General features: G+C 49.2%; 1 protein-coding gene across 7 annotated transcripts in view; it reads left to right on the top strand.

The window, feature by feature from the left end:
- Positions 1 to 23,061, top strand: part of cadm4 (cell adhesion molecule 4) — a 217,318-nt gene that overhangs the window by 183,460 nt on the left and 10,797 nt on the right. For all 7 annotated transcript variants that reach the window (XM_090192769.1, XM_090192772.1, XM_090192783.1 and 4 more), the window contains exons 2-6: positions 5,991 to 6,137; positions 9,604 to 9,891; positions 11,049 to 11,210; positions 11,609 to 11,699; positions 13,103 to 13,275. In XM_090192769.1, the coding sequence (XP_090048895.1) occupies positions 5,991 to 6,137; positions 9,604 to 9,891; positions 11,049 to 11,210; positions 11,609 to 11,699; positions 13,103 to 13,275 (861 nt within the window). The remainder of the gene's footprint in view (positions 1 to 5,990; positions 6,138 to 9,603; positions 9,892 to 11,048; positions 11,211 to 11,608; positions 11,700 to 13,102; positions 13,276 to 23,061) is intronic.

Here is a 23,061-nt window from a genome sequence, read left to right as displayed (position 1 = left end):
TCACCCAGTAGATATGGGAGTTTGTCAAAATCGTTTTTTTTTTTAAATTCTTTGTGGATCTGTGTAATCTGAGGGAAATATGTCTCTCTAATATGGTCATACATTGGGCAGGAGTTTAGGAAGTGCAGCTCAGTTTCCACCTCATTTTGTGGGCAGTGAGCACATAGCCTGTCTTCTCTTGAGAGCCAGGTCTGCCTACGGCAGCCTTTCTCAATAGCAAGGCTATGTTCACTGAGTCTGTACATAGTCAAAGCTTTCCTTAAGTTTGGGTCAGTCACAGTGGTCAGGTATTCTGCCACTGTGTACTCTCTGTTCAGGGCCAAATAGCATTCTAGTTCACCCTGTTTTTTTAGTTAATTCTTTCCAATGTATCAAGTAATTATCTTTTTTTTTCTCATGATTTGGTTGGGTCTAATTGTGTTGCTGTTGCTGTCCTGAGGCTTTGTCTCTTTCTCTCGCTCTCTCTACCAAACACAACCAGAAACACAACCACACACAATCACAAAGACAAACACAACCACAAACACAACCACACACAATCACAAAGACAAACACAACCACACACAACCACAAACACCACCACACACACAACCACAAAGACAACCACAAACACAACCACAAACACCGCCACACTTCACCACAACCACACTTGACCACAACCACAAAGACAACCACAAACACAACCACAAAGACAACCACAAACACAACCACAAACACAACCACACAACAACCACACACAAAACCACAAACACAACCAAACACAACCACACATGACCACAACCACAACTACACACAACCACACACCCAACCAAACACAACCAGAAACACAACCACACATGACCACACACACAACCACACACACAACAACGACCACACACACAACCACAAACAACCAAACACACAACCACAAACACAACCAAACACTCAACCACACACAATCACAAACACAACCACAAACATAACCACACACGACCACAAACACAGCCACACACAACCACAAAGACAACCACAAACAGAACCACACACGACCACAAACACAACCACACACAACCACAAACACAACCACAAACACAACCACAAACACAACCACACACAACCACAAACACAACCACAAACAACCGCAAACACAACCACAAACACAACCACACACACAACTACAACCACAAACACAACCACAAACACAAACACAAACACAAACACAACCACAAACAACCACAAACACAACCACACACAACCACAAACACAACCACACACGACCACAAACACAGCCACACACAACCACAAAGACAACCACAAACAGAACCACACACGACCACAAACACAACCACACACAACCACAAACACAACCACAAACACAACCACAAACACAACCACACACAACCACAAACACAACCACAAACAACCGCAAACACAACCACAAACACAACCACACACACAACTACAACCACAAACACAACCACAAACACAACCACAAACAACCACAAACACAACCACAAACACAACCACAAACACAACCACACACAACCACAAACACAACCACACACAGCCACAAACACAACCACAAACACAACCACAAACACAACCACACACAACCACAAACACAACCACACACAACCACAAACACAACCACAAACAACCACAAACACAACCACACACGACCACAACCACAACCACACACACAACCACAAACAAAATCACAACCAAACACAACCACACACGACCACAAACACAACCACACAAACACAACCACACACGACCACAAACACAACCACAAACACAACCACAATGACACACAAGCACAGACACACACACAACAACAACCACAAACACAACCAAACACAACCACACATGACCACAACCACAACTACACACAACCACACACCCAACCAAACACAACCAGAAACACAAACACACATGACCACACACACAACCACACACACAACAACAACCACACACACAACCACAAACACAACCAAACACACAACCAAACACTCAACCACACACAATCACAAACACGACCACAAACATAACCACACACGACTACAAACACAACCACACACAACCACAAAGACAACCACAAACAGAACCACACACGACCACAAACACAACCACACACGACCACAAACACAACCACACACACAACCACAACCACAAAGACAACCACAAACACAACCACACATGACCACAAACACAACCACACACACAACTACAAACACAACCACAAACACAACCACAAACACAACCACAAACACAACCACAAACACAACCACACACAACCACAAACACAACCACACACGACCACAACCACAACCACACACGACCACAAACACAACCACACACACAACCACAAACAAAATCACAACCAAACACAACCACACACGACCACAAACATAACCACACAAACACAACCACACATGACCACAAACACAACCACACACACAGCTACATACACAACCACAAACACAACCACAAACACAACCACAAACAGCCACAAACACAACCACACACGACCACAAACACAACCACACACACAACCACAAACACAACCACAACCAAACACAACCACACACGACCACAAACACAACCACACAAACACAACCAAACACACAACCACAAACACAACCAAACACTCAACCACAAACACAACCACACACAACCACAAAGACAACCACAAACAGAACCACACACGACCACAAACACAACCACACACAACCACACACGACCACAACCACAACCACACACAACCACAAACACACCCACACACACAACCACAAACAAAATCACAACCAAACACAACCACACACGACCACAAACACAACCACACAAACACAACCACACACGACCACAAACACAACCACACAAACACAACCACACACGACCACAAACACAACCACAAACACAACCACAATGACACACAAGCACAGACACACACACAACAACAACCACAAACACAACCAAACACAACCACACATGACCACAACCACAACTACACACAACCACACACCCAACCAAACACAACCAGAAACACAACCACACATGACCACACACACAACCACACACACAACAACAACCACACACACAACCACAAACACAACCAAACACACAACCACAAACACAACCAAACACTCAACCACACACAATCACAAACACGACCACAAACATAACCACACACAACCACACACGACCACAAACACAACCACACACAACCACAAAGACAACCACAAACACAACCAAAGACAACCACAAACACAACCACACACGACCACAAACACAACCACACACAACCACACACAACCACAAACACAACCACACACACAACCACAACCACAAAGACAACCACAAACACAACCACACACACAACTACAAACACAACCACAAACACAACCACAAACACAAACACAACCACAAACAACCACAAACACAACCACACACAACCACAAACACAACCACACACGACCACAACCACAACCACACACGACCACAAACACAACCACACACACAACCACAAACACAACCACACACACAACCACAAACAAAATCACAACCACACACGACCACAAACACAACCACACACAACCACAAACACAACCACACACACAGCTACATACACAACCACAAACACAACCACAAACACAACCACACACGACCACAACCACACACGACCACAAACACAACCACACACACAACCACAAACACAACCACAACCAAACACAACCACACACGACCACAAACACAACCACACAAACACAACCACACACAACCACGAACACAACCACACACGATCACAAACACAACCACACACTGTCACACCCTGGCCATAGAGAGGTTTTTATTATCTGTTTTGGTTAGGCCAGAGTGTGACTAGGGTGGGCATTCTAGTTTCTTTATTTCTATGTTTTCTATTTCTTTGTTTTTGGCCAAGTGTGGTTCCTAATCAGAGGCAGCTGTCTATCGTTGTCTCTGATTGGGAATCATACTTAGGCAGTCCTTTTTCCCTCTTTCATTTGTGGGTAGTTATTTTCTGTTTAGTGTCTGCACCTGACAGAACTGTTCGCTTTTTCGGTTTGTTACTTTGTTTGAGTGTTTTTGATATGAAATAAAGTCATGAACACTTACCACGCTGCGCTTTGGTCGACTCCTTCTGACGACGAGCGTGACACACACAAACACAACCACACACAACCAAACACAACCACCCACAACCGCAAACACAACCACAACCACACACAACCACCCACAACCGCAAACACAACCACAACCACACACAACCACAAACACAACCACACACAACCAAACACAACCACCCACAACCGCAAACACAACCACACACAACCACAAACACAACCACAACCACAACCACAAACACAGCCACACACAACCACAACCACACACAACCACAACCACAACCAACCACAAACACAACCACAAACACAAACACAACCACACACGACCACAACCACAGACACAACACAACCACAACAATGCACAAACACCACACACACAACTACCACACACACAACCACACACACAATCACAAACACAACCACACATGACCACAAACACAGCTACACACACAACCACAAACACAACCAAACACAACCAGAAACACAAACACAACCACACACAACCACAACCACACACACACTCGACCACAACCACAAACACAACCAAATAGACAACCACACACACACAACCACAACCATACACACACACAACTACACTCACACACAACCACAAATACAACCACACAGACAACCACATCCACACACACAACCACAACCACAACCACACATACAATCACACACGCAACCACACACAACCACAACCACAGATGACCACAAACACAAACATAAGCACAACCACACACACAACCAGACACGAGCCACCATTACATTACCATAATGTCAGTTCAAACTGCAATATACTAACTATACAGACAGGTGGCAAGGAGGCTGAACTACAAACTGTGTGTGTGTGTGTGTGTGTGTGTGTGTGTGTGTGTGTGTGTGTGTGTGTGTGTGTGTGTGTGTGTGTGTGTGTGTGTGTGTGTGTGTGTGTGTGTGTGTGTGTGTGTGTGTGTGTGTGTGTGTATGTGTGTGTGTGTTCAACAGGTGTGAAGGGGTGCATACGTGTGTGAGCCGATAGAGAAGGGTAGAATGTATGTAGGAGAAAGAGATCTCTGTGTGTGTACTACTGCTGTTGGCCACTTAGCTTGTATGGTTTCCATCTGCCTCGTAGAGGAACCCACAGTCCAGTGTGTGGGTTGTGTTCCTACAGTATGTCAGTCTCTCTCTATTAGGACTGTGTTAGGCTAATGGCTGCTAATGATAATCATGAGAACAGTCCAACCACCAAGCTCATTTACCGCTCTCCCTGCCTGTGTCCATGTCAATTAATAACAGCATTTGTTTCTCTCTCTCTCTTCGTCACCATCTCTCTCTCTCTCTGTTTCTAAATGTTTCTCTACATCTCTCCCACTCCTAATGCTCCTCAGAGCCATGTTATATGACTCTGCCACTACTATCCTTCAAAAAGCACACTAGTATTCATGAGTCATGACTACACCACAATATAATTAATGTATCTCACTTCTATGTATACTGACTGTCAATGGAGCAGAATCAATAGTTGTTTACTTGCTTTTCTGTGAATGTTGTGGTTTGTATTGAAGTGAGGATGAAACTAAATGTCTCTCTCTCTCTCTCTCTCTCTCTCTCTCTCTCTCTCTCACTCTCTCTCTGTCTGTCTCTGTCTCTCTCTCTGTCTCTCTCTCTCTCTCTCTTTCTTTCTCTCTCTCTCTCTGTCTCTGTCTCTCTTTCTCTCTCTCTCTCTCTCCCTCTCTCTCTCTCTCTCTATCTCTCTCTCTCTCTCTGTCTCTCTCTCTCTCTCTCTCTGTCTCTCTCTCTTTCTCTTTCTCTCTCTCTCTCTCTCCCTCTCTCTCTCTCTCTCTCTCTGTCTCTGTCTCTGTCTCTCTTTTTCTCTCTCTCTAGCGCGTTGCCAAGCGGTGCAGGCTGAGAATGTGACAGTGTTGGAGGGAGGCACGGCCCAGATCTCCTGTCGTCTGCAGAACTATGACGGCTCCATCGTGGTCATCCAGAACCCTCGCAGACAGACCCTCTTCTTCAACGGCACACGAGGTGTGTGTTTGTGTGTGTTTTGCATGTATATGTGTGTGTATTTAGTGTGTGTATGTTTATGTGTTTGTGTGTTCATGTAGGTCTGTGAGAGAGGGAGACAGTGAGGTTTCAACATTCATCTCTGTGGTCAGGGTTTGAAAAACCAGTCAGCCCCAAGAAGCCACCAGATCAATGTGGTTATGAGGGAGGTCAACCTATTGAACCCATTAGCTGGCCTCTTTAGGTCAACCTATTGAACCCATTAGCTGGCCTCTTTAGGTCAACCTATTGAACCCATTAGCTGGCCTGTTTAGGTCAACCTATTGAACCCATTAGCTGGCCTCTTTAGGTCAACCTATTGAACCCATTAGCTGGCCTCTTTAGGTCAATCTATTGAACCCATTTTCTGGCCTCTTTAGTTTTAACAAGGTCTCATTTCATTATGGAGGAGTACATTCTAGGACTTCATTCATACTCCCCTCCCTACCTCATTACGCAATAACAACATGGATCAGACCTCTTCTGCCAGATGAAAGCAGTATATTGAAGCCTTCTGTCCAACTAGCCCTCCCTGTCAGATCAGGACTACCGGTTCACACTATTAAGTATTTAGTGCCACTTGCTCCCTGGGGAGGAGAACCCTTTTTCCATCTGAAAGCATAATGGACCTTAACAGGACAGAGTCAGAGCGAGAAGGGGGGAGAGAGAGAAGGGGGGAGAGAGAGGTTAGGTATTGTAGGGTTTGAGTTTACCTCTCTCTCGCACTCTACTCTCTCTCACACACACACAGATGCACATACACACTGCAGGGCGATTCCAATGCTACCCATTACCATTAGTGCAGGGAGCAGGGTAACCCATGGTGTTTCTGGGAGCCCTCCGTGCTGAACCATTCCCCTCTATAACTGTAGAAAAGTCCTGCACTGTTAGGTAAAGGGAATGAGGCTGTCCAGCTGCAGCACTAAACCAATGGGCTCTGATGAAGCTTGTGTCTCAGATGGCACACTATTCCCTTTATAGTGCACTACTTTAAACCAGGGGATCCGGTCCCCATAGAGATCTGGTCAATAGTAGTGAACTATATAGGGAATCGGGTGCCGTTATGGACACACACAAGGTCTTTTATTAGGCTGTCCAGCATATAAACAGACTATAGGAACAGTAATAGACCTGTTCAAGAGGACTCTGTGGAGGACTCCCATCTATCTCCTCTAGCTCTGACTGCCTGTGGATCCCATCTATCTCATCTAGCTCTGACTGCCTGGCATGCAAATGAACTGGGACAAAAGGTGAAATAGGACTTGAACAAAGCTGTGACATTTAGTTGCCATTTAGTGTTTTTCTGTTGGGAATCACTCTCACATTCAGGGAGCTTTGTGAAATAGTATTCTAAGGCAAATGTAGACTATTTTTCTCTCTGTCTACAATATATTCCTCTGTGTTTCACACAGACACACAACACACACGCACACACTAAACCTCTGATATAATGAATGATGCTGTGAAATGGTAGACTATTACACCAGGGAAGAGAGAAGGAATTCTCCCTCTGCAGAAGCAAACACAAAAGAGAAGGGAGAAAGGGACTAATAAGAAGAGAGAGAGATAGAGGGAGGAGAGAGGAAAGTGAGTGAGATAGAGGGAGGGAGAGAGGAAAGAGAGGGAGATAGATGAGGTTGAGAGGAAAGAGAGGGAGATAGAGGGAGGTAGAGGAAAGAGAGGGAGATAGAGGGAGGTAGAGAGGAAAGAGAGGGAGGTAGAGAGGAAAGAGAGGTAGATAGAGGGAGGTAGAGAGGAAAGAGGGAGGTAGAGAGGAAAGAGAGGGAGTTAGAGAGGACAGAGAGGGAGATCGAGAGGGAGGTAGAGAGGAAAGAGAGGGAGATAGAGGGAGATAGAGAGGACAGAGAGGGATATAGAGGGTGGTAGAGATGAAAGAGAGGGAGATAGAGGGAGGTAGAGAGGAAAGAGAGGGAGATAGAGGGAGGTAGTGAGGAAAGAGAGGGAGATAGAGGGAGGTAGAGATGAAAGAGAGGGAGAAACAGAGGGCGGTAGAGAGGAAAGAGAGGGAGATAGAGGGCGGTAGAGAGGAACGAGAGAGAGGAAGAGCGGGCGGTAGAGAGGAACGAGAGAGAGGAATAGCGGGCGGTAGAGAGGAACGAGAGAGAGGAAGAGCGGGCGGTAGAGAGGAACGAGAGAGAGGAAGAGCGGGCGGTAGAGAGGAACGAGAGAGAGGAAGAGCGGGCAGTAGAGGGGAAGAGAGGGCGGTAGAGAGGAAGAGAGGGCGGTAGAGAGGAAAGAGAGGGCGGTAGAGAGGGAGGTAGAGAGGAAAGAGAGGGAGAAAGAGAGGGCGGTAGAGAGGAACGAGAGAGAGGAAGAGCGGGCGGTAGAGAGGAACGAGAGAGAGGAAGAGAGGGCGGTAGAGAGGAACGAGAGAGAGGAAGAGTGGGTGGTAGAGAGGAAAGAGAGGGAGAAAGGGAGGGAGGTAGAGAGGAAAGAGAGAGAGGAAGAGCGGGCGGTAGAGAGGAACGAGAGAGAGGAAGAGCGGGCGGTAGAGAGGAACGAGAGGGAGATAGAGGGTGGAAGAGAGGGCGGTAGAGAGGGAGGTAGAGAGGAAAGAGAGGGAGAAAGAGAGGGCGGTAGAGAGGAACGAGAGAGAGGAAGAGCGGGCGGTAGAGAGGAACGAGAGAGAGGAAGAGCGGACGGTAGAGAGGAAGAGCGGGCGGTAGAGAGGAACGAGAGAGAGGAAGAGCGGGCGGTAGAGAGGAACGAGAGAGAGGAAGAGCGGGCGGTAGAGAGGAACGAGAGAGAGGAAGAGAGGGCGGTAGAGAGGAATGAGAGAGAGGAAGAGCGGGCGGTAGAGAGGAAAGAGAGGGAGAAAGAGAGGGCGGTAGAGAGGAAAGAGAGAGAGGAAGAGCGGGCGGTAGAGAGGAACGAGAGAGAGGAAGAGAGGAAAGAGAGGGAGAAAGAGAGGGCGGTAGAGAGGAAAGAGAGAGGCTGTGCAGTCAGTCAGTCGATACAAAGTAGGTTTGGGGAAGTTTATGAGACAATGGCCATTGAGTCCCTGTCACACTCTGACGGTTATTAGCATTATTTGTTATTATCATGATTTTCTCACAATAGATTTTTCCCTTTCTCTGACATCAAAAGAAACAGTTTTGCTATCCTATGTCCATTCTCTGGGTTGTCTCTCTTCTCACTGCCTCTGTGGTTGTTATGATACTATGGCCTTGGTCAGGAGGTCACAGTGGATTGTTGGATTAACTATGTTTAATTCTTCTCCTCCTCCTTCGCTATTCCCCTTTCAATTCCTCTATTCACTCTCCTCCTTGTTACTCCCCCGGTCCTCTTTTCTTTTGGCCTTGCTTTTCTTTCCATATATTTATGTGTTTATCTCCAATTGTGGTATCCTATTGTGTCTTGACCCCCCCCCCCCCTCCCCCCCGCCCCGATGCTGTCTGTCTCCCTGTCTCCCTCCTTCCCTCCCCAGCGTTGAAGGACGACCGTTTCCAGATGGTTCTCTTCACTCCCCGTCTGGTGCGCATCACCCTCACCAACGTGAGCGTGTCGGACGAGGGCGGCTACTTCTGCCAGCTCTACACCGACGACACCCACCACCAAGTGGCCACGCTGTCCGTGTCCGTCCCTCCCGACACCCCCACGGTGGAGGTGAAGCAGGAGGCCGTGGAGGGGGGCGAGGTGGAGCTCACCTGCCTGTCGCCGCGCAGCAAGCCCCCCGCCACGCTGCGCTGGATCAGGGACCGCCGGGAGATACCAGGTCTGTCCATCCTTTGAAGATCTATCACTATGTCGCTCTGTCATTCTATCTATCAGTATCTGTCTGTCTGACTCTGTCTTTGTTCAGTTATACCTCTCTCTTTGCCTCTCTCTCTCTCTGTTCACTTCCTGCATTCCCTATCTATCCGCCTGCCTGTCCCTGTGTCAGTCTATCTATCTTTCTCAAACTCCATCATACTCTCTCCTTTTCTGTCCAGCCTTCTACCTACCTCCCTCTTTACTCCCCATCTGATAAGACTTCCATCCAGCTATCACTCTGATCACTCTGTTTACCATGTTATCTGTCCTTCTGTCCATCTCTTTCTGTCTGTGTGTCTGTCCCGCTGTTTACCCTCTCTGTCCTGTTATACCCTCCACCTCTCTCTTTTTTCTCTCTCACTCCCATCCCGTCTCTCCATCTTAATCTCTAACTCAGCACGTCTCTGTGCCCTTACACTTTGTCCTTTCCCTCACTCTTCTTCTCTTCATCCCGTCTTCCTCTCCACCCCCTCTTCCTCTTCTCTCTCTCTCTGTCTCCTCCTTTCATGCCGTGTTCACAAAGATGTCTGTCCCCTGATGTGACAAGGTTACGTAGGAAGCGTCGTGGGCTGATGCGTGGGGCCCACAGCAGACAGCCCAGTTTTCTGTTCTGCTCTGTAGTGCTGTGGAGCGGGCCCTGCCCTGAGTCAAATACAGTGTGACATTAAAGGTTAGGCTCCAGATCCTGACGGATAGAATGTCTCAGTAATTAAGACAGTATCTCCCTGCCCTCATCTCACGCTTCAATTGGGCCTGCTTCAGTTCACTCAGCTGAAATAATTGAAAACTCAGCATGGTGTTAGTTATTGTCATATTTTCACAGACTCATATTACGTGACCTCAGTTTTGGCCACCACCATCCCTCCTCTTCCTCCTCCTCACCTTCCGCTGCCTCATTTGGAGTCTTTTCAAATATTTTTAATCGCATCTCACGCTCTCTTCATCTTCCTTTTATGTTTGAGCCTGTCCAGATCCCTCTCTCCTCTTCTCCTTGTCATCAATCATGCCCGTCTCACTCTCTCCATGTGTCCTTCTCCCTTCTCTCTTCTCTCTTTCACCAGCGCCTTTTCCTTCTCTCCTCGTCCTCTGTCTGATGTGCTCCCTCCCTCCCTTCTCTAGGTGTGGTGTCCCAGCAGGAAAATGGGAAGACAGTGAGTGTGTCCAGCACCATCCGTCTCCCTGTGGAGAGAAAAGACAACGGGGCAGCGGTCAGCTGTGAGGCATCCCACCCCGCCCTGGGGGGGCAGAAGAGGGTCCGCCACTACCGCCTCGATGTCCACTGTGAGTGACTGGTCAGCCACCGAGGGTTACCATGGCAGCACACTGAAGCTGTATCACCGTCATTTCTGATGGTCACGACTCATTTGTGTTTGGTGTCTGGGGTGGTCAACCCTTCTGTTGTAAATTACTTTATCAACTCACCATTTCTGAGTTTGATCAGCGTTTTTCTTCCCTTTAGATCTGCATAATGAGTGTCGCTGCCAAACTGTTGCTGCTTAAATGGCCCTGCATGGCTTTCACAGCAACACGTATGAATACCTCCTCAGACGTGTCTGTTCACTGCAGCCATTAACAAAGCAGCAGCTGTTTCACCCTGAGGGATGTTATGATAACAGAACCGCCAACCGTCACTCTTGATTGGTTACCATGGTAACCATTCCTTCCTCCTCTCTCCCCAGTTGCCCCCACAGTGAGGATCATCCCTCCCCCTGGCATCCTCCGAGAGGGAGACTCTCTCAGCCTCACCTGCTCCATCACTGGAAACCCACTGTGAGTGTGTGTGTGTGTGTGTGTGTGTGTGTGTGTGTGTGTGTGTGTGTGTGTGTGTGTGTGTGTGTGTGTGTGTGTGTGTGTGTGTGTGTGTGTGTGTGTGTGTGATGAGATTGTTTGATTGGCTTGTGCATTTGCTGTGTATGTATACTGTGCTCACACTACAGCTGTTTGGAGTTGAGACATTCTCTGGATAAAGTGTCTGAGGAGGCTGTAACAAGCCCCTTGTTAGACACTGTGATGTGTTTGTTGTGCATGTGTGTTTCTGAGGCAACTGAAGCCTCTTCATTAAGCTCTATAAAAACTGGTTTGTGTGTGTGTGTGTGCTCGTGTGTGTGATTATTTTTGTGTGTGTGTTTGCTTGTTTGTTTGTTTGTGTGTGTGGTGAGTAAAGCCATAGTAAAGCCCCACAATAAAGCCAGGCTGAGGAGCCAGTATGTGTGGCCCAGTGAGGATCAGTAACAGCCTTGCTGGGGACAGTGACATGAGAGATGTGGCTGTGGTGATTGATCCACTGGACTGCCCCTGCCTCATCTCACGCTGGAGTGACCTCACCACACTCTCCTTAACACCTCCGGGACCCCCATCACTCTCAGGCCCCGGACAAACTTCCTGTTAACCGTTCATCACCAATTCATTACACTGCCTGTCTTTGTTGGAGGGGTGTGTTTATTAAAGTGTGTGTACGTGCGTGCGTGTGTGTGTGTGTGGATGAGCTGGGGGATTTAATTAGATGCTTCCTGAGGGATTAGGGTGTAGATGAGCTGGGATTGTAATCTTGCCAGGGTGGAATGAGAGGGACAGCCAGCACAGCACAGGGGATGCACACACACACAGGGCTTTGTGTGAGATTGTGTGGTGTGTTCGTTGTTTCATGTAATCCAATAATCTTTTGTCTCAGTCGCCTTCTGTCTCACTTTTCTTTTGTCTTTCGTGTCTCCTCTTTCTCTCCGTCCTCCTGTCTGCCTCTGCCTCTCCCTCTCTCATCTCTCCCCCATAAATCGCTGTCTACCTCCTTCCCTGGCTCTCTCCTCCCATGTCCCGCTTTTCCTCTCTCCATCTGACACAACATCTTTCTTTGCTCCCTCTCCTCTCCTTCTCTCTCTCTGTCCATAAATCTCCCCAATTCTTTTCTGTCATGCTGTCTTCCTCTCCCTTGGTCTAATTTAAAATCTCTCTCACTCCCTCCTCACCTTTTATTTCCCATAACCTCCCTCTCCCTCCACCTCTGTCTTATTTTTATACTGTATTATCTTTTCTCTCTTTCTTCTCCCTATCCCCTCTTGCTCCCCTTGTTTCTCCCCCACTCTATCTAATTTCACTTACTCTTTCCACTTCCTCTTCTTTCTCTCTTTCACGCTCTTCTTTCCCTCGCTCTCTCTCCCTCCTCTCTCTCTCTGCAGGCCTAGAGATGTCCAGTGGACTAGGATCAATGACACCTTACCTGAGAGGGCGGAGATCTCTGGCCCCACCCTCCAGGTGTCCCGTCTCAGCCAATCACACAACGGGACCTACCTGTGTCAGGCACAGAACAACTACGGCCGTGCCGCCGACCACTACACGCTGCTGGTGTACGGTGAGCCACCGTCGCCATGACAACCACTGCCTTGCGGCGAGTAGTTGCCCTATGGCACAGATCTAGGATCAGCTTACCCTCCATATCCTCCGAATCCATTCACCGTCCAATCCTATTTGAATGAGACACCAGAAGCGTATCACAGACACAGATGTAGACATCAAAAGCGTGAGCCACTTCATCAGTTGTTTATGCTTCACAGATGTGCGAGGGGCATAGGGGGTCGGGCTAGGGGTTGAGTTGAGTTGTTAACTCAGCATCTGTAGTCAGTATAGTCAGTGTACCACATGGCTGTGGCCCCCTAGTGGTTACTCCTGTCAGTGCAGCCTTCACATCTGACAGCTGAAGATCAGAGAAAGGGTAGGAGGAGGAGAAAGAGGGGGGTTGTTGCGTAACATTTTAGGTTGCCTTAGGCTGCGCCCCCTCATCATCCCCCCTACTCCCCCCTTCCCCTCCTCCCTTAATTCCCTGCCTCCTTACTATCTCCTGAGCAGTGGCAGCAGGTGGCAGGAGCGGCAGGCGTCAAACAACACTCTAAGTATCCTCCATTGAGAGAGGAGCCAGAGCATCTTGCCAGAGCAGCCATCGTCAGCCACCACCAGAGCTAAAGCCACACTCTCTCTCTCACTGTGCAACACAAGTTAGGCATGCCTGGCTTTGAAGTACGTCCACACTTCAAGAAAATGCCCTTCTCTTCCTTGGTCTCTATTGTCTGTCTCCTAGAATGATTATTCTTCTTTGGTCTCTATTGTCTGTCTCCTAGAATGATTCTTCCTTGGTCTCTATTGTCTGTCTCCTAGAATGGTTCTTCTTCTTTGGTCTCTATTGTCTGTCTCCTAGAATGATTCTTCCTTGGTCTCTATCGTCTGTCTCCTAGAATGGTTCTTCTTCTTTGGTCTCTATTGTCTGTCTCCTAGAATGATTCTTCCTTGGTCTCTATTGTCTGTCTCCTAGAATGGTTCTTCTTCCTTGGTCTCTATCGTCTGTCTCCTAGAATGATTCTTCCTTGGTCTCTATTGTCTGTCTCCTAGAATGATTCTTCATTGGTCTCTATTGTCTGTCTCCTAGAATGATTCTTCCTTGGTCTCTATTGTCTGTCTCCTAGAATGATTCTTTCTTGGTCTCTATTGTCTGTCTCCTAGAATAGTTCTTCTTCCTTGGTCTCTATCGCCTGTCTCCTAGAATGGTCCTTCTTCCTTGGTCTCTATTGTCTGTCTCCTAGAATGATTCTTCCTTGGTCTCTATTGTCTGTCTCCTAGAATGATTCTTCCTTGGTCTCTATTGTCTGTCTCCTAGAATGATTCTTCCTTGGTCTCTATTGTCTGTCTCCTAGAATGGTTCTTCTTCCTTGGTCTCTATTTTCTGTCTCCTAGAATGATTCTTCCTTGGTCTCTATTGTCTGTCTCCTAGAATGGTCCTTCTTCCTTGGTCTCTATTGTCTGTCTCCTATAATGATTCTTCCTTGGTCTCTATTGTCTGTCTCCTAGAATGGTTCTTCTTCCTTGGTCTCTATTGTCTGTCTCCTAGAATGGTTCTTCTTCCTTGGTCTCTATCGTCTGTCTCCTAGAATGATTCTTCCTTGGTCTCTATTGTCTGTCTCCTAGAATGATTCTTCCTTGGTCTCTATTGTCTGTCTCCTAGAATGATTCTTCCTTGGTCTCTATTGTCTGTCTCCTAGAATGGTTCTTCTTCCTTGGTCTCTATTGTCTGTCTCCTAGAATGGTTCTTCTTCCTTGGTCTCTATTGTCTGTCTCCTAGAATGGTTCTTCTTCCTTGGTCTCTGTCGTCTGTCTCCTAGAATGGTTCTTCTTCCTTGGTCTCTATCGTCTGTCTCCTAGAATGATTCTTCTTTGGTCTCTATCGTCTGTCTCCTAGAATGGTTCTTCTTCCTTGGTCTCTATCGTCTGTCTCCTAGAATGATTCTTCCTTGGTCTCTATCGTCTGTCTCCTAGAATGATTCTTCCTTGGTCTCTATCGTCTGTCTCCTAGAATGATTCTTCCTTGGTCTCTATCGTCTGTCTCCTAGAATGATTCTTCCTTGGTCTCTATCGTCCGTCTCCTAGAATGGTCCTTCTTCCTTGGTCTCTATCGTCCGTCTCCTAGAATGGTCCTTCTTCCTTGGTCTCTATCGTCTGTCTCCTAGAATGGTTCTTCTTCCTTGGTCTCTATCGCCTGTCTCCTAGAATGGTTCTTCTTCCTTGGTCTCTATCGTCTTTCTCCTAGAATGGTTCTTCTTCCTTGGTCTCTATCGTCTGTCTCCTAGAATGATTCTTCCTTGGTCTCTATCGTCTGTCTCTTAGAATGGTTCTTCTTCCTTGGTCTCTATCGCCTGTCTCCTAGAATGGTTCCTCCTGTTTTTCTCTTCTATATATCTTTCCCATACTCCTTCTCTCTAAATGTCTATATATCTTATCCTCTCTTTGTTCTCCCCCCCCTCTCTGCTTTCTCACCTTCTCAGTAGTTTGCCCTCTTTTCTGCGTGTACTGTAGTTCAGAGCTCCCTGGAGGGTTCATGTCTTGTCGAGTCCAAGAGGGGCAGAGAGAGGGGCAGAGAGAGGGGCAGAGAGAGGGGCAGAGAGAGGGGCAGAGAGAGGGGCAGAGAGAGGGACAGAGAGAGGGACAGAGAGAGGGGCAGAGAGAGGGACAGAGAGAGGGGCAGAGGAAGCAGGGAGAGAGATGTCGAAGCCAGGTTAGTGTTCAGTTAGGGGCTTGCCCAAGTTGGATTAGCCACGCTTGCCCCTGGAAATCCCAAGGTGAACTGGGGTGGGGTCGCCTGACAGGGCAGGGCTTTATGGCGATGATGAGTCAGCTAAAACAGCTCATTATGACAGTTCTGAAAAACGAGCCCTCTCCCCCTCACACTGTCAACCAGCTACCAGAGTTATCTAGTGTCTGATGTGGCCATGAAGCGAAAAATCAGGACAAATCGGAGGCCAATTTGTTGCAGGAGCTTTTCGAGGCTGGGTGATGCTTTGAAAAGCAGAGAGAGAGTGAGAGGTTGGTGAGTCTCTGCCGAGCCAGGCCCAATGCCGCAAAATCTTTATTCAGCAGGTTTAAGTGTGTGTGTGCGTGTGTGTGTGCGCGTGTGCGTGTGTGTGTGTGTGCGCGTGCATGTGGTGGGATGGCGTGGTGGTGGTGGTGGTGGGATGGTGTGGTGGTGGGTTGGTGAGATGGCGTGGTGGTGGTGTGGTGGGATGGCGTGGTGGTGGTGGTGTGGTGGGATGGCGTGGTGTTGGTGTGGTGGGATTGGATGGCGTGGATCTGGTGTGGTGGGATGGCGTTGTGGTGGGTTGGTGGTGGTGTTGCTGGTGGAGCTCAGAGGAGAATGTTACTGATTGTCTCTGCAAAGCCCTGGGGGTCTGCTTACAGTATGTCATTCAACTGAGCTGCTGTGATGAAATGGATTGCTGTAAGCCAATAAAGCCCATTAGAATTGAATTGCATGAGAGAGTGTTGGAGATGGAGGGAGGGAGGGAGAGAGAGAGAGAGAGATGGGAGAAAAGAGAAGGCTAGAGGGATAGATGGAGAGATATAGTTGTGATTTGGGGGAAGATGAGTGCAGTGGTTAGGGTAATGAGGTAAGTCACTAATTAGGTGGAATAAATTATACCTCTATTTAATGAATGACTAAAGAAAAAGAGAGAGAGGTGAGAGAGAGGGTGGGAGGTTAGGAGAGGGGGAGGGAGGGAGGTTAGGAGAGGGGGAGGGAGGGAGGTTAGGAGAGAGGGAGGGAGGGAGGTTAGGAGAGGGGGAGGGAGGGAGGTTAGGAGAGGGGGAGGGAGGGAGGTTAGGAGAGGGGGAGGGAGGGAGGTTAGGAGAGGGGGAGGGAGGGAGGTTAGGAGAGAGGGAGGGAGGGAGGTTAGGAGAGGGGGAGGGAGTGGGGTTAGGAGAGGGGGAGGGTGGGAGGTTAGGAGAGGGGGAGGGAGGGATGTTAGGAGAGGGGGAGGGAGGGAGGTTAGGAGAGAGGGAGGGTGGGAGGTTAGGAGAGGGGGAGGGAGGGAGGTTAGGAGAGGGGGAGGGAGGGAGGTTAGGAGAGGGGGAGGGAGGGAGGTTAGGAGAGAGGGAGGGAGGGAGGTTAGGAGAGGGGGAGGGAGGGAGGTTAGGAGAGGGGGAGGGAGGGAGGTTAGGAGAGGGGGAGGGAGGGAGGTTAGGAGAGAGGGAGGGAGGGAGGTTAGGAGAGGGGGAGGGAGGGAGGTTAGGAGAGGGGGAGGGAGGGAGGTTAGGAGAGGGGGAGGGAGGGAGGTTAGGAGAGGGGGAGGGAGGGAGGTTAGGAGAGAGGGAGGGAGGGAGGTTAGGAGAGGGGGAGGGAGTGGGGTTAGGAGAGGGGGAGGGTGGGAGGTTAGGAGAGGGGGAGGGAGGGATGTTAGGAGAGGGGGAGGGAGTGGGGTTAGGAGAGGGGGAGGGTGGGAGGTTAGGAGAGGGGGAGGGAGTGGGGTTAGGAGAGGGGGAGGGAGGGAGGTTAGGAGAGGGGGAGGGAGTGGGGTTAGGAGAGGGGGAGGGTGGGAGGTTAGGAGAGGGGGAGGGAGGGAGGTTAGGAGAGGGGGAGGGAGGGAGGTTAGGAGAGGGGGAGGGAGTGGGGTTAGGAGAGGGGGAGGGAGAGAGGTTAGGAGAGGGGGGGGGAGGGATGTTAGGAGAGGGGGAGGAAGGGAGGGAGGTTAGGAGAGGGGGAGGGAGGGAGGTTAGGAGAGGGGGAGGGTGGGAGGTTAGGAGAGGGGGAGGGAGTGGGGTTAGGAGAGGGGGAGGGAGGGAGGTTAGGAGAGGGGGAGGGAGGGATGTTAGGAGAGGGGGAGGGAGGGTGGTTAGGAGAGGGAGGGGGTTGGGAGGGAGGGAGTGAGGGGGGTTAGGAGAGGGGAGGCAGGGAGTATAGGAGAGGGGGAGGGAGGGTGGTTAGGAGAGGGGAATGGAGGGGGTTGGGAGGGAGGGGGGTTAGGAGAGGGGAGGCAGGGAGTATAGGAGAGGGGGAGGGAGGGTGGTTAGGAGAGGGGGAGGGGGGTGGTTAGGAGAGGGGAGGGAGTGGGGTTAGGAGAGGGGGAGGGAGGGAGGTTAGGAGAGGGGGAGGGAGGGATGTTGGGGGAGGGAGGGTGGTTAGGAGAGGGGGAGGGGGTGGTTAGGAGAGGGGGAGGGAGGGGGGTTAGGAGAGGGGAATGGAGGGGGTTGGGAGGGGAGGGTTAGAAGAGGGGGAGGGAGGGGGGTTAGGAGAGGGAAGGGGGGGTTTGGAGGTGAGGAGGGGGGGTTAGGAGAGGGAGGGAGGGGGGTTAGGAGAGGGAGGGAGGGGGGTTAGGAGAGGGGGAGGGAGGGGGGTTAGGAGAGGGAGGGAGGGGGGGAGGGGGGGTTAGGAGAGGGGGAGGGAGGGGGGGTTAGGAGAGGGAGGGAGGGAGGGAGGGGGGTTAGGAGAGGGGGAGGGAGGGGGGTTAGGAGAGGGAGGGAGGGGGGTTAGGAGAGGGAGGGAGGAGGGAGGGAGTGGGGTTAGGAGAGGGTGAGGGGTTAGGAGAGGGTGAGGGAGAAAGGGGAGGGACAGAGTAAAGATTAGGTGAAAAACCTGAATCCCAGGTGGTGTATTCCCCCTTGTGGCTCTGCACAGTCTTCTAATGACAGTGAGAAAGTCAATGTAGTGTAGGCTGTGACCAAATCAATGTGGAGCAGCGGTAAGGGACGAGGCCTTCTGACCAGCGGCTAGATGACATTTAACCTTGTGTTGTGAGTGACGCATAGCTTACTACAGCACCGGAACAGGAAAACACACAGAAACAGGGAATGTTCAATCATACGTGAGTGTTTTATCTCTCTAGTTTAAGGAATGATATTTGAGAGAAACATCGTTATCAACAACTTCAACATGCAAATGGGAAAACAGCTGTGAATATAGGTGTCTGAGTGGCGAGCGTACAGAATAACAATATGATCGGAGAATGCCTGGCGGTGTGCTGACTGGCTGTACAGCCGCATAGTAAATCAGCTTTAGAGAGAGAGAGAGTGCTCATAGAGGAATGGAATAAGAAAAGGAACAAGGGAATGTGGAAGCAGAATGGAAGAGTGCGTGGGAGAGAGGAGAGTGATTAAGGTTGAGGAGGATCGCCTGAGGGAAAGAAGGGAGATTTGAGTAGAGAGAGGAGAGGATGATGGAGGAGAGAGGAGGTAGAGAGAATGAAAGAGAGAAATGGAGAGAAGTCATTATTTATGTCTTCCAAGAATGTAGTTTTGACGGTCAAGAGATATGAATCGGTGTACAACTAATTAGCCGACTGACCCTGCTCATTAATCCCTCTGCCTCAGGTGAGACACACACACACACACACACACACACACACACACACACACACACACACGCACACACACACACATACTCACATACTGACCCATTCCTTAGTGAACTCTTTCTCTCACAGCCAAAGAACCATTTTAAGTTCTAGATAGTACCTTTTTTTCTAAGAGTGAACTCTCTACCTGTCTCTCTGACTCACATGTATGCCTACCTGTCTCTCTGACTCACATGTATGCCTACCTGTCTCTCTGACTCACATGTATGCCTACCTGTCTCTCTGACTCACATGTATGCCTACCTGTCTCTCTGACTCACATGTATGCCTACCTGTCTCTCTGACTCACATGTATGCATACCTGTCTCTCTGACTCACATTTATGCCTACCTGTCTCTCTGACTCACATGTATGCCTACCTGTCTCTCTGACTCACATGTATGCATACCTGTCTCTCTGACTCACATGTATGCCTACCTGTCTCTCTGACTCACATGTATGCATACCTGTCTCTCTGACTCACATGTATGCCTACCTGTCTCTCTGACTCACATGTATGCATACCTGTCTCTCTGACTCACATGTATGCCTACCTGTCTATCTGACTCACATGTATGCCTACCTGTCTCTCTGACTCACATGTATGCCTACCTGTCTCTCTGACTCACATGTATGCCTACCCGTCTCTCTGACTCACATGTATGCATACCTGTCTCTCTGACTCACATGTATGCCTACCTGTCTCTCTGACTCACATGTATGCATACCTGTCTCTCTGACTCACATGTATGCCTACCTGTCTCTCTGACTCACATGTATGCCTACCTGTCTCTCTGACTCACATGTATGCCTACCTGTCTCTCTGACTCACATGTATGCCTACCTGTCTCTCTGACTCACATGTATGCATACCTGTCTCTCTGACTCACATTTATGCCTACCTGTCTCTCTGACTCACATGTATGCCTACCTGTCTCTCTGACTCACATGTATGCATACCTGTCTCTCTGACTCACATGTATGCCTACCTGTCTCTCTGACTCACATGTATGCATACCTGTCTCTCTGACTCACATGTATGCCTACCTGTCTCTCTGACTCACATGTATGCATACCTGTCTCTCTGACTCACATGTATGCCTACCTGTCTATCTGACTCACATGTATGCCTACCTGTCTCTCTGACTCACATGTATGCATACCTGTCTCTCTGACTCACATGTATGCCTACCTGTCTCTCTGACTCACATGTATGCATACCTGTCTCTCTGACTCACATGTATGCCTACCTGTCTCTCTGACTCACATGTATGCATACCTGTCTCTCTGACTCACATGTATGCCTACCTGTCTATCTGACTCACATGTATGCCTACCTGTCTCTCTGACTCACATGTATGCCTACCTGTCTCTCTGACTCACATGTATGCCTACCCGTCTCTCTGACTCACATGTATGCATACCTGTCTCTCTGACTCACATGTATGCCTACCTGTCTCTCTGACTCACATGTATGCATACCTGTCTCTCTGACTCACATGTATGCCTACCTGTCTCTCTGACTCACATGTATGCCTACCTGTCTCTCTGACTCACATGTATGCCTACCTGTCTCTCTGACTCACATGTATGCATACCTGTCTCTCTGACTCACATGTATGCATACCTGTCTCTCTGACTCACATGTATGCCTACCTGTCTCTCTGACTCACATGTATGCCTACCCACATGGACGCCACAAGACACACACTTGTGTCTTGCATAAGTGACAGGAAGGCTGAGGTTGGACGCTGACGGGACAGAGGGAGGATGTGGACGAGTGAATGAAGGCAGGCTGAAAGGAAGATGAGAGGAGGAGGAGGAGGAGGAGGAAAGAGGGTGAGGGTTATGCTGACGTAAAAGGAGTGGCAGAGGAAGAAGAGATGGAGGATCTCAGGGCCAGAGGAAGAAGAGCTGGAGGATCTCAGGGCCAGAGGAAGAAGAGATGGAGGATCTCAGGGCCAGAGGAAGAAGAGATGGAGGATCTCAGGGCCAGAGGAAGAAGAGATGGAGGATCTCAGGGCCAGAGGGTGAAGAGGGAGAGAGGGAGAGCAGACGGAAGAGTAGTTACCAATAAATTACCCTAGAACGAGGCGTGTGTTTGTGTGTGAGTGAGTGAGTGAGTGAGTGTGTGTGTGCGTGCTCGTGCGTGTGCGTGGCTCGTGAGAGAGAGAGAGAGACACACGGTGGTTCAATGAAACAGATCTCTACTGCACCCTGCTGCTTCAAATGGACAATTTGATGAAGTGTTTCACGCACACTCACACACACGCGCCGTGCTCACAGCCTCTCACTCAATCCAACTGTCTCAGTCACTTAAAACCACTGTCTCTCTCAACAGGCATTTTACCTTACCATTGTGTCAGTATCCAATCTATTGTCTCATATTGAATGTGTCTGTCCCAACACAACGCACATTGTTCCACAGAGAATGCTTCCATCAAACACAATGTCTTCTGTCTCCCTAGCTACTGAGTCATAGACAATGTGTCTATGGTAGAAAATACGTCTGCATCCCAACCATTGTCTTATAGTGAATGTGTCGATGTCATTTGCCAGTGTCTGTCTCCCTAGCTACTAGTCTATAGAAATGGTATAGTAGATCATATGTCTGTAGTAACCATACCATCTAGAACAGTGGTCACCAACCTTTTCTGACTCCCATTATTTTAGATTTTTTACCACTTTTTTTGGTGGTATCCAATTGGTAGTTACAGTCTTGTCCCATCGCTGCAACTCCCGTACGGACTCGTGAGAGGCGAAGGTCCGAAACACAACCCAGCCAAGCCGCACTGCTTCTTGAGGCAATGCCCGCTTAACCCGGAAGCCAGCCGCACCAATGTGTTAGAGGAAACACCATACACCTGGTCAGAGCGCATTGCGCATTGCGCCCGGCCCGCCACAGGAGTCGCTAGTGCGCGATGGGACAAGAACATCCCTGCCGGCCAAACCCTCCCCTAACCCGGACGACGCTGGGCCAATTGTGTGCCGCCCCATGGGTCTCCCGGTCGCAGCCGGCTGCAACAGAGCCTGGACTCGAATCCAGAATCTCTAGTGGCACAGCTAGCACTGCAGCGCCTGGGAGGCTTCTCAGATTGTTTTTAATCAAGACTTAAACCTATGCAACATTAAGCTAGTACAACCAGTACTGTATCAATGAGGTTTCTGCAGTAGGCTATAGGCCCAATACATTATCACTGCAGACCATTTAAAAATGATATTTAATAAATGTAGGTATATCATCACACTGGTAATAGATCATGTGTTGTATGTCTTCTGAGGCACAGCTGAGTAAACATAATAATGTATTTATTTGTATTACTGGACTGATGGCCTGCATCTGATGGTCAGTCTGAGGGGAGGGAGCATCTGATGGTCAGTCTGAGGGGAGGGAGCATCTGATGGTCAGTCTGAGGGGAGGGAGCATCTGATGGTCAGTCTGAGGGAAGGGAGCATCTGATGGTCAGTCTGAGGGAAGGGAGGGAGCATCT

The sequence above is a fragment of the Oncorhynchus mykiss genome, chromosome 2 (assembly GCF_057628025.1).
Source record: "Oncorhynchus mykiss isolate SJ-2025 chromosome 2, ASM5762802v1, whole genome shotgun sequence".
Lineage (NCBI taxonomy): Eukaryota > Metazoa > Chordata > Actinopteri > Salmoniformes > Salmonidae > Oncorhynchus > Oncorhynchus mykiss.
Note: the sequence above shows the minus strand (reverse complement) of the source record. Positions and strands in the feature narration are given on the sequence as shown.